The 17909-nt window shown below is 35.0% G+C and overlaps 1 protein-coding gene across 2 annotated transcripts in view; it reads right to left on the reverse strand.

The window, feature by feature from the left end:
* Window positions 1-386: 386 nt before the first annotated feature.
* Window positions 387-17909, reverse strand: part of TM9SF3 (transmembrane 9 superfamily member 3) — a 68676-nt gene continuing 51153 nt past the window's right edge. The window contains exons 10-15 of one of the 2 annotated variants that reach the window (XM_025396032.1): window positions 13740-13879; window positions 11621-11689; window positions 7914-8060; window positions 7295-7378; window positions 7095-7171; window positions 387-2037 (exon numbers count right to left, since the gene is read on the reverse strand). In XM_025396032.1, the coding sequence (XP_025251817.1) occupies window positions 1970-2037; window positions 7095-7171; window positions 7295-7378; window positions 7914-8060; window positions 11621-11689; window positions 13740-13879 (585 nt within the window). In that variant the 3' untranslated portion in view covers window positions 387-1969. The remainder of the gene's footprint in view (window positions 2038-7094; window positions 7172-7294; window positions 7379-7913; window positions 8061-11620; window positions 11690-13739; window positions 13880-17909) is intronic. The other variant, XM_025396033.1, reaches the window with a different exon arrangement.

A 17909-nucleotide genomic window follows, 5' to 3' on the forward strand; every position in this document is an offset into this window, starting at 1 on the left:
AATTACATTTAATATATCATTTTGGCCTAAGAAGAGTAGATATACCTACAGCTTCTAATCAAATATGTTGGATCATATCAATCATACTTAAGAGGTAAGAAATCGTACTTTTCACCTTTTAAAGGACTTACATGTCACAATATAGGATGTGGAGTCCATCAATATATAGATACATATTTTGAAATGAAAACATCTTGTGTAACTATTAATCACATGATTTTCATATTAAGGTTTAAATACAGAGGTGTTTTGAGTCTTTCTAAAAATACCAATATACAGTATTGTTTTAGGTGGTCATTTGCATAGCAAACTATTAAACTAGAAACTCAGTGGTTCTAGGAAAACTTCATATTATGAATAGTTCCAGAAAAATGTATTCAAATCACTTCTCTTACAAAACTGTAACTTTTATTTGCTGATCCAATAGTATGTTAACCACTTTTACCCCATCTCCACTTTACACAGTACACCAACCTGAACAGATTTTGTGCCACAATTTCATTCAAAGGGTTTGTCATTCTCTTTATGATTGTGCTGGATAATCTAGATATAAGCAAGTCTGGAGATTTTAAAGTATGGGTCCCCTGTATGAGAGTAGCATAGTTTATATTTTTTTAAATGGCATTAATTTTGCCTTTTGAACAGAAAGTTATCTTCAAATTGCAAACACATCTATTTCCACAAAACAATTTGGTCAGGAAATTTTATTTGAACATTCTAAAGCAATAATGCTTTAGATGTTACTTAAGTGTCCCAGACAGGATTAACAAAATTAAATGTCTCTAAATTACAAATTTGGCTCCTGTAGGAGTCTCAGAAAATAAACCAAAGAAAACAACCCCCCTCCCAAAAGAAGTATGACACACACATTTTGAGGAAACCCCAATGTTTCATGCAATGGTAGGCAAGATGTAAAAGGCCACCCAAACCACACATTTCTACACCAATCATCATAAGAAAAAAGTACTCTGTAGTCGATTTGTACATCCAAATGCATTTGGGAATCTATACCTACGTTACATTATTTAATGTTATATACATTTATTACCCACCCCCCTTGTTTTTAACAATTTCTTATGTAAAACCTTCATTCAAACCCAAAAGATGTAAGACTAACTTGGGGGAAAAAATGATAATCGCTTTAGACATTCAGTTAAAATGTAGTTTATCTAAATCTCAAAATGTTTAATAAAAACAAGTATCTTCTCCATTTAACACTTTTGCTTTCTAACTGTACAGTAAATTGCATTGTAGAGAGTACACCTCTATCTTCAAACTGTATCTTCTTTGGATGGAATTAAAATGTAACTGTATAGTTTTAAGATAAATAAATGGGAAGTTGGTCCAACTAAGATGACAGCAGATATATTACATGCAGGATTTAATATTTTCTAATTCCCTCTTAAAAAAAAAAAAAGGATGCAGTTGGATTGGGGGGAAAAAAAAAGTCAAAAAAGAACCCAGATTCAATATATAAAAATGTCCCACAATAGGTCGACAATGGCAGTAAAAATAAGAGGAAAAAAGTAATCTTTCTGGAACATCATTTTTCAGTAACATAGAAACACTTAAGTGCCAGGAAGATTCCTATTCATGTAATTTTAGCATCCAAGTTTCCCTCTATTTATTTTATTGGAACAAACGCTTTAAATAAACTATTTGTCCTCTTCACTGAAGAGAGCTGGTCTATTTCATCTTTAATGAGCTAGTTTTTGGGAAGATTAGCCATGTACTGTAGTAATGCCTACTGCGTAAAATCCAAGCATTTGCTGTGAACAGTTGGAGAAAGCAGTCAGTAAGAACCTAGGATCAATGGAAATAGATGTTACTTTAAGCCATCGACGAAAGAGAGACCCACAAAGTACCCGGTGTGTTAAAGCCCAAATCTCTTCTTGCGTTTGTTTTTGCTGTGCGAGTTCCACCCCTATGAAAAAGAAATTGATCTGAAGTTCCAGGTTTTCTTGGGTCTCTAGTCAATTTTCACATTAGTATAGATTTTTCGGACAAAGGCACTTGTTCCCATGTAACCAATCGCTCCTGCAAAGATAAAATAAGATGTTTTGAAACAAATACATACAGAGCAGTATCCATCATTTAAAAACACTAAATACTCTATGCTCTGGAAAGTTACTCTTTTTTAAAGGTAGTATCTTTATTTTAGTATTCTCTCTGAACTTACTAAAACTGTATCATTTGATTTGCAAATCACCTGATACCATAATACACTGAGTCTGACCATCATACACCACATGTAATCAAGCAGCAATTATTTCTTGTATAATCAGTAACTACGGAATTAAAATACATCCCTTATAAAGCAAGAATAATTTCATAATGGCGAAAGGTTGTTAAATGAAAAAACATGCCTTCTTTGATTTGAAGATATATTATTCTAGTTCATTAAAGCAAAAATCAATATATCTTCCCAAAATCCAATAGATAAAGTAAGAAGGGACGGGGAATTCTCTTAAGGAAGGACAGGGAACCATGTCCCAATAGCAGCTGAAGCTCTAGAGAAGAGGTATTTTCTGACAGCTTCTTTTTTATGTTTAAGTTGCAGCTGTGTAGTTGGTAGAAGGGATGATGTATTTGCGGGAATTGACAGGAGAGAGATGTAAGTGGGTCAGAAGTTTTGAAATGTTGTTTTTTAATAATTAGCCTCAACTAGAGCTTAAAACACCAGAAATCAGGGATATTTGTTTGTTTTGTTAAATATTTACCTCCTGTGTCTAAAATAATGCCTGGCATATAAGATACTTGGTAAATATTTGTTGAATGAATGAATGAATGAACTGGATGGTTCTTTATTGCAAATATAGGTTGGTGCACAAGTATTTGCAGCTTTACAATTACTTTTGCAGCAACCTACTAACGGCTCTTTAGAACAATGCATTTGGTTATTGAACTGTCAGAGAAAAAATCTACATTGGTCTTAGGAATATATGAGGTAGCCCAATATTATTGAAAGCTTAAAAGAAAACCTTCCATTAATTAACAATCGCAAGTGCACAACAAATGCCTAATTAGTCACCCTTGAACTAACTTTTATTCACCAAACTGGTGAATGAAAGGCAAGAAACAAGCATCTTTCCTGTTTCTCCTATATATGAACTATACCCCAAGGCTACCAACTGGTTGATGAAAGGAAGGTTATCCTTATGTAAGTATTCCAGCTAAGAAATATAAAAGAAACAATAGAATTAGACTAGTGTAACCACTAATGAATTATTTGAGCTAGGCAATAACTATCAATGGCTGCTAACTTCACATAGAAATAGAACCAGAAATTATGTGCTCCCCTGATAAAAGCTTACAAACCACCTGTTAAACATTCTTGGACAAGTATTCTTGAGTATGATCAAGCCTACAGATCTAACTACCACTTGGAGAAACTTTAAATGACACTTCAACAAAATAATCAGCAAAATCGTGTGGAAAACTCCACAGAAATTTTTTAAGTTTTAAAAATAAATCGCAAGTGAGAGAGAGAACATCTATAGATTAAAAGAGCCTTAAGAGACATTTTAGCCAAGCAATTCATGAACCTTAATTGATCTCAATGTAAATAAACTATATTTAAAAAGAAGTCATTACAAGTGTGGTAAATTTGAACACTAACTGAATTATTCCATCATATCAAGAAATTATATTTATCTTTCAGGGAGGGACATATACTGAAATATTTACAGTTGAAATGACATAAGGTCTAAGATTCATGTCAGAATAAAAGGGGGGATACAAAGTGGGGATATAAATAAAACAAGATAGGCCATGAGTTGATAATTACTGACACTGACATGGGGACTCACTATATATAGTATTGTCCCTATTTTTGTATATATTTGAAAGTTTCCCTTTATTAAATATTAAAATACAAAAAAAACACAAAATGACAAAGCAACACTATTTGCATTTATTTTTGCAATGACTAGTCATTTCTTTTATAATAGGAAATAACGATATTACATTTTAAAATATTGATAATGCATTTTAAAATAGTTACAATACAATTCTCTACAGGGTAAGAGAAAAATCACTCAATTTTGTGAAAATATACCTGAATCCTTACGGCATGAAAAGATGTAAAAAATTTTAATTAGCATTGAAAATTTTAATGGTATAATACTAGAGCCAAACCAAATCCAATTTTCCAGATGTACAAAACATTGTTCCCTTTGAGCAGAAATATGCTTAAAATCAAAACACTACCAACCTAGAGAATCATTTTTCCTAATCTTTTTTTTTTTTTTTTGAGACATAGTCTCGTTCTGTTGCCCAGGCTGAAGTGCAGTGGCACGATCTCGGCTCAATGCAAGCTCCACCTCCCATGTTCACACCATTCTCCTGCCTCAGGCTCCCAAGTAGCTGGGACTACAGGCACCCACAACCACACCTAGCTAATCTTTTATATTTTTTAGTAGAGATGGGGTTTCACCGTGTTAGCCACGATGGTCTTCATCTCCTGCCCTCATGATCTTCCTGCCTCGGCCTCCTCAAAGTGCTGGGATTACAGGCGTGAGTCACTGTGCCCAGCCGCATTTTTCCTAATCTTATGAGTACCTCAAGAATAAACTTACAAGGGCATGACTTCATAAAAAGAGAATACTGAATATGCAATCTAGAAAAGTAAATATTTTAGGAATAATAGAAGTGCACTATTAAACTTAATTCCTCAAAACAAAAATGCTAGGCTCATAATATCCCACCTTAACGTAGTCATTTTTTCCTACATTTAAAAAAATCAACAAATATTTTTGTTCTAATTACTGACTTAAGCATTTTAGCAACATAAATTGATGGATATAATTTTTGTATTATGATGACATTCTAATCACTTCCAGTCTAAACAGCTTCTCCCTACCTGCCCCTGAAAACTGAAGCACTGAAAGCATATAAACCCATTAAAGAATAAATGCTGGGACATTGCCAGAACAGCAGGGAACTGTAAATGTGCCAAGATTTTCAGGCAGCAAGATGAAATTTCAGCAGGAAAAGCACTCAAAAAATTTAGCTACATTTTCTTTGTAAATGTCAAGACATTGCCTCTCTGGGTCTTCCTAAGATCACTTATAGAAAAAGTCAAGAAAATTTTTTTTAACTCTCTGCCTAATCGATTCTATACCTCACTGAATGTTGGTGATAATCAGGAAAAATCAGATAAAATAAAGAGGAGTCCAGTGAACAATACTCTGAAGAAAGGATGGCCAATAATACTATAGAAACCTTCTGACTGCCCAAGAATAGGGATGTTTCCACATGACACAATCTAGTTTTAACCTTCAGTCCCTCTCATCTTTCCCTCAAAGTTGGTTACTAATTGTCACAGGGAATGGCTATCACAGTAGCTATAAATAAAACATGACTATAACATACAGAATGATCTTTCCTTGTGGAATGTTTCACTACTTTACAGACAATCTCATTTGTGTGTGCGCACACACGTGATCACATACATAGTGTATATGAATTGAACAGGTTCTTTTGATGGAGAAACAAAGCAATCTTGGTACCCCAAATGTGTCCATAAATGTCACACCAAGACCTAGCTTTTAATAAGATTATCATATCTTATATATATATATCTTATATAGCCAAAGATGGAATTATCAAATACACACATATATACATAAACAGCCAATGGCAAATAACAGAAAAAGGAGGAAAAGTATCCACTCTCTGGAAATGTTTCCACCGTGATAAGTCCCTCAGACTTACATCATTCCTACAAAGTAACTAAGAGACCAGTCTCATTTATCAAGTAAAACACATCATTTCTACGAAGTAATTAAGGGACCAGTCTCATTTATCAAGTAACACTGAACCCGAAAAAAAGTGAGTTACTTGTATGAGTTTCTGTTAAGGTACCTCTGCCTGGACTTGGTGTCATAAAGTTGTTCAGCAGCAGGTACCCCTCACTGAGCATCTACCAGTCACCTGATGTTTATCCACATTTAATCACTGAATTCTCTTTACAGCCCTATGAGGTAAGTATTATTTCTATTTTACAAATGAGTAAAGTTGAGGAAGAAAGGTTAAATAATTTGGCCAGAGTAACAGGGCTATTAAGTGGGGAATTCACACCCAGAACAGACTGACCCCAAAAGGCCAGATCTTTCCATACCTCACCATGTAAATGGCTATTCTTACTACCTAATAACAGTCCCAGCACTACACTTGGTGCTTTACACACATGACACTATTCCTCACAACTACTCTGAAAGATATGCCCATTTTACAGATAAAAATGAGACCTAGAAAGGTTAACGTGACCTCCATGGCCACAAAAAAAGCTGGGCAACAGCATGGACATTTATTTCAGTGTTTTCAGGCTCTCATACTTACGCCTTTCCCATTTATCATACTGTTTCCAAAAGTTCTTTATTTTCTTGCTATTTCACACATTCCAGAGACTCTATCATATGGTGAAAACTATTACCTCTTCCTTTTAATAGATGATTATGATAGATCCATAAATAGTGGTTTTATTCCCACTTTACAAAAACTTAGAGAGCTTTGGGAACTAGATCAAGGTGGAAAGCATACATATGGTACAGCCAGAACTTAAGTCCAGTCTGTAGATACCCAAGTATGCAATCATAACAAGTAAACTGTGCTGTCTCATAGGTATCTCCTGGTTTCTCCAAGAATAGTCTGAGAAGTTTCCAAACAGGAATCATTCAGGCAACACCTTAACATGCCTACATCATGATCTTCCATTGAACTTAGGCTTTAAAAAATGCCAATTCTCAAACCAGGCACAGTGGCAGGTGCCTGTAGTCCCAGCTAGTTCAGAAGCTGAGTCTCTAAAAAAAATAAATAAAATGAAAAAGCCAATTCTCAAAATGAATGAAAAACTAACTGTGGTATGAAATTCTGAGCTATATAGAATTACTAGAATTTCTATAAAAATAGAAATTAATAAGGTAATAAATTATGTTGTGGGGAAGAGTCAAAAGAACTGAAATCAGACTCAGGTTTATTTTGGTGTTTCTGATCAAACAACAGATAGAATTTCTTAATTTCCATTTACTGTATTTTTCTGATTCAGAGAAACTCAGATTTACTCATGATGTTCAAAGAATTTCAGAACTTACCACACATTATCCCCAAGGCTGTGCTAAATACCGCCATATATCCAAAGTAAAATGATGTCTGAAATAAGCCATACATCCTGAAATAAAACAAAATATATATAGGATATCCATTTTTACTTTTAACAAAAGGCCTTAAATATTAGTATTTAAAGGACAAATTTAGTTTCCTAAGTAAAAAGTGAAAAAATGTCTCCACTTACTTTGTTTTGAAAAAATAGTAGTAAAAGGAATACATGTAAACATAGATTGCAGTTGATGCAGCAGAGAGAAAACTTGTCCATTGCCTGGTGTGGGGAGGGGGAGAGAAGATAACTCTTTTGAATCAATGGCACTAAAACAAAGATTTTAAAGCAAATAATTTAATAAAACATCCTTTAAAGTCCTTTAAAACGTATTTAAAAAACAAATGCATAGACATGGTATTTAAATTTATTAACAAGGAGAACATCTAAGAATTAGAAAGTTCAATCTTGAATTTTGTCAGATTCCCTATTACCAGTGACCATAAATACACCATATCCTTTTCCAGATCTAAGTCTCCTTGTGTTTAGAATGGAGCAATGCTTCTCATAAAACTCTTTTCATATCAAACACTTTGTAAAACACATGTCTAACATAGAACTCCATTAATACATTAAAAATTTGATATTATTTTTTCTCTAAAATATGTATCATTTTTATAACTGGAAAAAAAATTCCTATGTTATTTTAAGTAACAAAATTTCTATACAGCTCTTACTCCACTTGATAGACTTCAAAGGAAATCTTATTTTAAAATATTATGGTTCCCCAAATTTCTTTCCACAAATAGGTACTTACCACCTGTAATCTTCTGCATTTAGTAGAAAATATGTGCACACAATAGTCACACAGACAGTCACAATGCACAGGATAACCAGCACCAGCATCATGAAGCCATAGACATAATAGATCTTATATGCCCAGAAAGATGTGAAGATGAAATACCTAAGTAATGCAATAAAGACACAGGTTTCCAGTCTTTATTCTTAAAGCTCACTCTGCTCTTTCTAGAAGTCTCACATTTCAGTTCTCATTTTTTTCTCACTTAATGATTTTCTTTCAAGTATCTTCCAACAGTTTCTTTTACCATGTCTTCATCAATTAAACCCACTAGAATTCTCTCAAAAAATTTCTTGGATAATCTTTGAAAAACAGATTATTCAGTAGGGCATTCACCTCTACACAAACTGAATAAAACAGAAGCTTAGAGAAGTATAATGTAGAAAAGAACAAATGAAAATAGCTAAAAAATCCGTATTTGTATCCATATTGTTTTGTAGATACAACACAATTCAAGCAATGTAGTTTGTATTTTATCAAATAGAAAATATAATACTCTATTAAATAGAAAAATAAGTTAGAGCAATAATGTGTAAAATTAGGAAAAGCAAGCCTAAAGAAGATTCACACTGTCTTCAGAGGACAGCAAGTGAAAGGGCTTTAAGATTTTTAATTAAGAAAAAGATCTTTAACTCTAATCCATTACCAAGTCATCATTAAATTAAAACAGAGCCTTTCAGCCTCTTTTCTTTTTCTTGTTGCCCAGGCTGAAGTGCAGTGGTGCAATCTCAGCTCACTGCAACCTCCACCTCCCACGTTCAAGCGATTCTCCTGCCTCAGCCTCCTGAGTAGCTGGGATTACAGGCGCACACCAATACGCCCAGCTAATTTTTTGTATTTTTAGTAGAGACGGTGTTTCATCATGTTGGCCGGGCTGGTCTCGAACTCCTGACCTCAGGTGATCCATCCGCCTCAGCCTCCCCATCATTCATTCTTTCAACAGATATTTACAGAGCCCCTACCATGTATCACGAAAGCAGTGAGAAAAGCAGTAGACAACAAAGTCTCTCTACCTTCAAGAAGACTACTAGCTCGTTGGGAAACACCAGTAAAGACTATGATACACTGTGATATGTGCTACATGAATGCACATAAGGGGTTATCTTCCCATTGTGGCTGAATGGGGCTTTATAGAGGGAAAAGAATCAGATAAGGAATGCGGAGGGTAAGGGGAGCTAGAAGAATGTTCCACGTATGCCAGGCATGGTGACTCACACCTATAATCCTAGCACTTTGGGAGGCTGAGGCAGATGGATCACCTGAGGTCGGGAGTTTGAGACCAGCTTGATCAACATGGTAAAATCCTGTCTCTACTAAAAATACAAAATTAGCTGGGCATGGTGGCACACGCCTCCCCAACTACTCGGGAGGCTAAGGCAATGTAATCGCTTGAACCCGGGAGGTGGAGGTTGCAGTGAGCCGAGATAGTGCCACTGCACTCCAGCCTGGGCAACAAACGAAACTGTTTCAAAAAAAAAAAAAAAAAAAAAAGAATGTTCCAGGCACAGGAGCAGCAAAAGCAAAAGTGAGTAAATAAAGGGGATCCACTGCATTTTGAAAAACTAAAAGTAATTCAGTATGGCTAAAACTTTAAATGAAGGGGAAAGAACTAAGAAATGAGGTTGGAGAAGTGAACAGGACCAGTTCTTAGGTTATTAAGACCCTTAATAGCCATGTTATGGAGTTGGGACCTCACCTCAATTAAAATAAGAAGTGTTAAGTAACGAAATGACATGACACCTTAAAAAGACCATTCTCCAGGAGGAGAATAGGTTTGAGGGTGGACAAAATAGAAGTTGAAGAAACAGCAGAGAAACTATCTAGTGGAACACAGTGCCCGGAGAAACACAAAGACATGTGGTTCAGAAATACTGGGGACAGGGGTAGAAAGGAAAAAGTAGTCACAGGTCAAGTATGAGTGAAGGCACAAAGCATTGTCAGACTGGAACTAAAGAAGAAGTTCCTGAACCGACTATAATAAACCACGAGTTACAGAGACACACACTCCAACTCCTAAGGTACTAATGCCCACAGCATATGCAGAACTCGTAAGTGACAACGAAGAGTTGTTCCATATCTACTTATGTCAGTTGTACCTGTTAGTACAATTAGACTAAACTGAATAAATTAAATGTTACATAAACCAATAAACATCAGAGTAAAAAGGATGCGTGGTTACTATAAAAATTATGTTGAATGCTTTGGAAAGATTTGATAAGGTGAGTCCCTTTAAAAAAGTTATAAAATTCGATGTGATTGAGATGGCTATAGACTGGGGGACAAATGTACAAATCTAGAAGGATTCTGCACTTAGAATGCTTCAGATAGGACCTTATGTTCTTGCTTCACTTTAAAAAGGATGGAAAACACAGAATCTGTATTACGAATGTCAAAGAAAAAAAAATGAAAAAATTCCAATGAAGAAAAAGACCGTGACTCTATATTTAAAAAAAAAAAAAATCAGTGAAGGATGTACATTTACTTGTCTTAAAATATTATGTATGTATCTTTTTAAATAATTCTTTACATGAGTCATCGTTTTCAATTAACCAACTACCAAATCCAATTACGTCTGTTAAGAAAACTCCTACCATACAGGAGACGATCCGCAGTGGGGTGTCTGGAAACATGTAAGGCTATTTTAAGTTGTCACAATGACTGGTATTTAGTGGACAGGAGCCAAGGGTGTATAGCTGCAATACCTGAGAAAGCCCCATATGGTGAACTGTCTTGCCTAAAATAACCAGAGCATTCCCATCAGGGGGCACTGGGACACAGACTAAGAACAGAAAGGCTTTTTTATTTTGCAATGATGACAAAGGATGCAGACATAAAGCACAGTAAGTGGCATAAGGTGGCATACCTCTCACCTCCAAATACATACACACTTCCTAGCACTCCTGCAGGCCTCTATGGAAGGAACCTAGGAAATGACTATGCATCAAAAGATGTCAGGACCTAGACGGACTAGTAGGTAATGGTTTACCTAGTTCCCTAGATCCTCAGAAATATTTTAAAAATACAATAAAAACCAGGAATTCCTTAAATCATGCCTATGATCGAAGGCTGGTCTACCATTCTTTAACACATAGCTTTGATTTCTTTTTTCTTTTTTGAGACGGAGTCTCGCTCTGTCACCCAGGCTGGAGGCAGTGGCTCGATCTCGGCTCACTGCAAGCTCCGCCTCCTGGGTTCACGCCATTCTCCTGCCTCAGCCTCCCGAGTAGCTGGGACTACAGGCACCCGCCACCACACCCGGCTAATTTTGTTTGCATTTTTTTTTTTTAGTAGAGACGGGGTTTCACTGTGTTAGCCAAGATGGTCTCGATCTCCTGACCTCGTGATCTGCCCACCTCCGCCTCCCAAAGTGCTGGGATTACAGGTGTGAGCCACTGCGCCCGGCAGCACATAGCTTTGATTTCTAAGATTTCCTCTTAGGTGAGGGAGGTCTAGAATACAATACAAAAAGGTATAAACATGACCTGAATATTTAAGAACACAGTCAACAGCTACCTTTATATAGCCTATTAGACCCCTTTCTGGAATCATGGAATTAACAGACTATTAGATGTTCTCCCAACTGATGACTTTACATGTTCCCTAACTCCTAAATTGTCTTACTATAATCAAATCCCTCAAAACATAAATACATTATCAAAACTTACATTTCAATAAAGATTGAACCAAAAGGTAAAATTCCACCCAGGCAAACAATAACTGCAGGCTCCATGAACCTGGAAAATATTAAAATTAATAGTAAACTTCTAGTATGATTTCCATATTACATAAACACTGATAACAGAAAGCAGGTACTTGACACTTAAAATCATCTCTGAAGGATAGAAACAAACCAGTAAAATGAAAAGCCAAAACCAAAAGAGGCACAATATATAGGTGGGACTTCAATTTAGCCACAGGTTATAATCAATATTCTTTCTGCATTAAAGGCTGAGACAAGTATATGGAGAACAAAAATTACTGACACTGGCAAAACTTGCAAAAGTCTCTAAGTGTTCCCTCTGGTTCTACTAGACTTCCATAACTTCTTAGAACCCTATAGGCATTTATTCACAAAAAGCCAAAGGGAAAGAAAGTGAGAGTCGAGAGACCTCCATTTGAAATAATGTTTCCCAAATTGTGGCCTTGTCATCTCTTTGCTCACTCTCTCCTTGGTTCTATAATTCCTTTTCCTAAAAATTATGCAATTAAGGTATTATGAGTTCTTATTTATAATGGCACCAAAGAAATAAAAAATAAAATTTGAAATTCATTCATTCATTCAACAAACATTTACTGACTGTAATGGGTAATTCCCCACCTGGATGCCTTCTCTCGTCTCCTATTGCTCTCCTGAAAGCATTGGCTCAAATGTTCTCCCTTTAAAACCTTTGCTGAGTCTCCCAGGAAGAGGTGGGTCCTTCTCTCATTCTTCCACTGCCTCTTGAACATATCTCCACCACACTACTTACCACACTATACTGTAACTGTCCAATTCCAAATACATATGTGTACATATATATAAAAAACCTCACTAGATTATAAACCATGGCAGGCAGAAGCTATTCATTCAGGTATTTCCAGTGCCTAGCACAATACCTGGCACAAAAAAGATCCTAAACTAATAACTATGAAATTAACAAACTAAAAAACTGAGAAAAAAATTTTTAAATTTGAGAGCTGAAAAAAAACTTAAAAATCATTTAATGTAGTCTTCTTTCATTACTTTACATGAAGCCAAGACTCACTGAGGTTAAAAGTGATCTGCCCAAGGTGACACAGTCAATGAGAGGCAGATCTAGTATTCAGATTTAGGTTCCCATGATTATACTCCCCAAAACAGAGACACACACAAGCCTTCCTATACCTAAATGCAAAGCATCTTTGGTGAGGAAGCTCTCACCAGACCTCCTCTCCTTCACTAGCCCTAGTGACTTAGAGGAACTTTTGTGACTTCTGACTATGATTTCCCTTTAACCTTACCCTTCCTAGTAAGGATATTGATGGGTCCTAACAGTCTAATACTGATCTACGGAAAAAAAAAAAAAAATTACTTTAAAAAATAAACTACAAAACTTCTAACCAAAGTCTCTCATAAGCACCAATCTAAGGAAAGAAAAGAATGTGGCCAATTCAAACTATAGGGGCTATTTTATTCATCCTCCATTTCTATAAATGTCTACATGCTTCCGGTCTAGAAAGGACAGAGCAAAATTATCACCTATTTGTATAAGCACCTGAATATGCTATATTTATAATCTGGTAAAATATCTAGGGACAGAGACTTAATATATATATATACATACAGTACTAAAATATCTGGAAAGATAGTAAATATTTCAGGTTCTGCAGGTGATAGCATCTCTGACATAACTACTGATCTGCCAGCTCTGATGCTATACTATAAAAGCAGCCACAGGTAATTCATAAACAAATGGGCACGGCTGAATTCCAACAAAACTTTATTGACAAAAATAGGCAGCAGACTAGATTTGGCTTGCAGGATTAGTAAAACTGCAGCTTTAGTTCACACCCACCTCTACACCGTAGGAAAGCATTTGACTTAACTGTAAATGGCACAATATTCAGAAAGTGGAATAAGGGTACAATTTATTATTACTCCTAACAATGTAGGTTAAAGGAAACAGTAAAATGAACTCCTTAGGCTCAAACTTAAGATTGTCATTCTCATAAATACATGCCAATTCTGAAGTTACATGTACACAACAGCCTTAAGAACTTATATATTGTGTGAAACAATCGCATAAGATTTAGCATTCTCTTTACCATTTTTTCTCCGGTATAGGACGAGGCACAGCATTGACACGACAAGGAAAGTTGGGCTGACCTGACAGATTTCGGCCAAGTATTGTACCAACAAGATTTAGAGGAAGAATAACAAAAAAACAGATGCAACAAACGGCCACCTGTAAATTAAATAAAAATGTGTGATTACTCAGAGAACAATAACATTAATAAAAACAAAAGAGACACAATTTAAACACAATTTGATCACAAAAGAAAATGTTTAAGTTCAATATGGGCTAAAATTGTGCAAGAAGTACACTAATGAAAACAGAAAAAGGTATGCTTTAAAATATTAGAACTAAACTAAATACAAGTTGAACTAGTTCTTATCCAATTTAGTTTACCACTTTTTCCTATTCTCCCACACTATCTCTGCCATAGTCCTTTTTTCTCCTCTTTCACTCTCAGCTGTCATGGTTTTTTAAACATATTTATCCATTGTCTTTCATTATTATAACCAACTTACTTATCTGGCTACGCTTTTTGAGCTCGTAATATGCACTTAGAGCTTTATATGTGTTATTTCTTTATTTTACAGATGAAGGAAAGGGGACTCAGAGAAGGATAAGTAACTTCCCATAATCTCATAGCTAGTGGAGAGCCAGACCAAAATTTCAACTCAAATCTGCCAGCCTCAAAGCCCATGCTCTTTTCTATTCTACACTGCCTTGGAATCCTAATAGAAGTAGATCACTATCTACGTGTTATTAGTAAAATAGTACAAATATTTTTCTGCCTATTAGTAGTGCAAAGTCTAAAATTATAGAGAAGACCATACAAAGATTCTAGAACCAAAGTGGCCAATTAGAAACATTTATTTTTGTGACATTTTTCTTTACAAAATCAGCTCCTTTCCGGTAAACGATCTAATTAAGATCACTTCACTCTGACCTTCTGTAAAATGGAGTAGAACTGAATCACCTCTAAGATCTCTTTAAATTACATATTTTAGGTTATAATAAAAAGTAAAAGTGAGAGAAAAATTGAATGAAACATGTGAAGACACTGAGAGAAATGAAGAGGGTAGGAAATCCATAGTGATTGCACAAGAAGGAAAGATCTCTTTGAACCAATATTAGTAAAAATTCTTCATTAGATCCTTTTGTGTGTGCATATGTGTTTTTAAACAAGCCAAAGAGTATTGTCATCTCCTTTTCAGATACAACATAAATGTGTCAGAGTTATAGAGCTCCATAATACCATTTTAAACATCAGACTCAGGAACCCAATTTATCTGTGTTTCAGTTTAGGCCTAAGCCTATGAATAATATGAATTTATGCTCATATTATATTATGTGAAATGTGAAAAATAAGCAGGTGTTTTTAAGATAGTTTAAGTCTTACGTTATGAATTATAGATATGTCATAAATATGGGGAGTGATAAATTCCATCTCAATTTTTGCTTTTACTTTCTTAATAACTACAAGACTCATAAACCTTAACACACTGTAATCAAGACCTATGTATTTTTTCCTTAGTTTGCCAGAACTCTAATTTGAAATAAGAATTAAAGACAAAATTCTTTCTCGGAAGAAAACATTCCTAGACCATGTAGAATTATATGGTCTAGAAGAATGGTTTTCAAGCTGTTCCAAAGAATTCTCAGGTCCTACTGAAGAGCTTCCGGGATTCCACAAGCATTTGATTTGAATATACTTTTGAAAATAGTTTCTTTTTAAAATACTTTTAATTGTAATAAGATACATACAGATCAAAGGAGTTTTACACCAAATAGCAGTACACTGGAGAGATCATAGCCAGGTTAACTCATTTTCACGCAAACCTCAGAATAAAGTTTCTCCTGCTTATCTCTGTGTATATACTGAACTGAATGAATTTTGTCACTGATTAGGAAGGCTTGTAATACTATATTGGTCTTTTATTCTATCTCCTTTGCCCCATCCCAATTAAGGCCTGCACATATTTGTTCACTAAAAATTGTATAAGCAAAAGTACTATTACAGCACAATGTGTGTGACACAATTGAGTGGCAGCTAAAGTGAGGGCACATCTTGCCTTCAGTGCACATAATAGTCAATAAAGGAACCTATAGTCTCAAAAAGACATTAGCAATTGCTTAGTATTTGTCAATATTTTCTCTTTCCTTGTCCAACTCTTTAATATATGATTAAAAATGTGAGCAGTTTGTTAGAAATAGTGATTAAGCTGTGAAACCAGTTCCCCACTCCTTTATGATCAAGTTCTGGATGAAGTTACTTGAAAAATACTCCAAGATTACAAGGCGAGCTGTTTAAAAAAAAAAAAAAAAAAAATCACATGGAATGAACTCACTTGTGAAGTAAGAATTTTTCTCAATACTGATAACTAAATAAATTGGGTGCTGAAGGTAAGTAATAGCTTACTTTATTCATACCCCTTGATATTAGATTTGTACCCATCACAACTTTACTGCTCTTGTTAAACTTAGAGTGTTAAAAATACTTAATTTGCAAAATATACCTATAATAATAAAATCATGCTTGTATGTGTTTTCCATCTGGGCTTCCACATTATTTAGGAATACAATTTAGCAGCTAAGAGGGTCTAATATATTGATGAAAACCCTGGAACTCAAATTAATATGGGGCTCTCCTCTATTCCCCTAGTCACTGTTCAGAGGAGAGTGAAAGCAGGCAGTGGGGAGAAGAAAGATTTACTCCATGCTGAGGGCCTCCCTTATCTACAACAAGAACAAGTTAGAAACAAGTACTGCCTCTTGGTACTTAATACCCCAAAGATCTACATACTGATCACATCTTCTCAATCTCAGACATAAACCAAGAATGTGGCTATTACTTATTCTATCTTTGCTTCCAGACTGGCCTACAGGTCAATATCTCTCATAAACTTAGATGTAAAAAACAAATTTTAGCAAATGTAATCTAACAATATATAAAACAAAGAATATATCATGACAAAGTGAAGTTCATCAAACGAATGCAAGACTGATTAAAGATTAGAAAATTAATGCTATTCACCATATTATCAGAATTAAAAAAGAAAAATCACAGATCATCTCAAAAGATGCAGAAAAATGCTGCTCTAAGATCCAACACTCATTCAAAATTAAAAAAAACTTGCAGCAAACTGCAAATAGAAGGGAACTTACAAGCTGATGAAGGGCATCTACAAAAAAAGAAAAAGCTATTATTTTATTTCACAGCATAAGACTAAATGTCTTCCTCCCAAGATTGGGAACAAAGAAAGGACGTCTGTTGTTCTATTCAACATTATACTGGAGGTTTTAACCAGTGCAATCAGACAACAAAAAGAAATAACAGACATACAGACCAAAAAAGAGAAGTGAAACTGTCTTTGTTTAAATAATTTGATAATCTATTTTTTTAAATAACACTATGCACCCACAAAAATTTAAAATAATAAAAAAAAAATTTTAATCTATGTAAAAAACTAAAGTAAAGAAACTAGAATAAGTGAATTTAGCAGAGTTGTAGGATACAAAGCCAATACCTCAAAAACTGTTTTCCTACATATAGTCAACACTCAAAAATAGGGTATAAACTGTTCAAGTCCACTTATAAGTGGATTTTCTTCTGCCTCTGCCACCCCTGAGACAGCATCCTTGAGACACCCCTCCCTCTTCTTCCTCAGTCTACTCAATGTGAAGATGATGAAAATGAAGATCTTTATTATGATCCACGTCAACTTAAAGAATAGCAAATATATTTTTATCTTCCTTATGATTTTCTCTTTTTCTTTTTAAGAGACAGGGTCTCACTACGTTGTCCAGGCTGAAATGCAGAGAGGGCACAATCATAGAGCACTAGAGCCTCAACTCCTGGGCTTAAGTGATCCTTCTGCCTTAGCCTCCTGAATAGCTGGGATTACAGGCACAAACCACACACCCAGCTAACCTTATGATTTTCTTAATAATATTTTCTTTTCCCTAGCTTACTTTATTGTAAAAATGCAGTATATAATACATATACAAAATACACGTTCATCAGTAAGGCTTCTAGTCAACAGTAGGCTTATTCGTAGTTAAGGTTTTGGGGAGGGTCAAAAGTTACATGCAGATTTTCAGCTGTACGGGCAGGGGGTAAGGGTCAGCACCCCAACCCTCATATTGCCCAAAAGTCAACTGTACTCTCATGTGCAACATAACAATTTTTTTTGGTCAATGATGG

This window comes from Theropithecus gelada, chromosome 9, assembly GCF_003255815.1.
Source record: "Theropithecus gelada isolate Dixy chromosome 9, Tgel_1.0, whole genome shotgun sequence".
In the NCBI taxonomy this organism is placed as follows: Eukaryota; Metazoa; Chordata; class Mammalia; order Primates; family Cercopithecidae; genus Theropithecus; species Theropithecus gelada.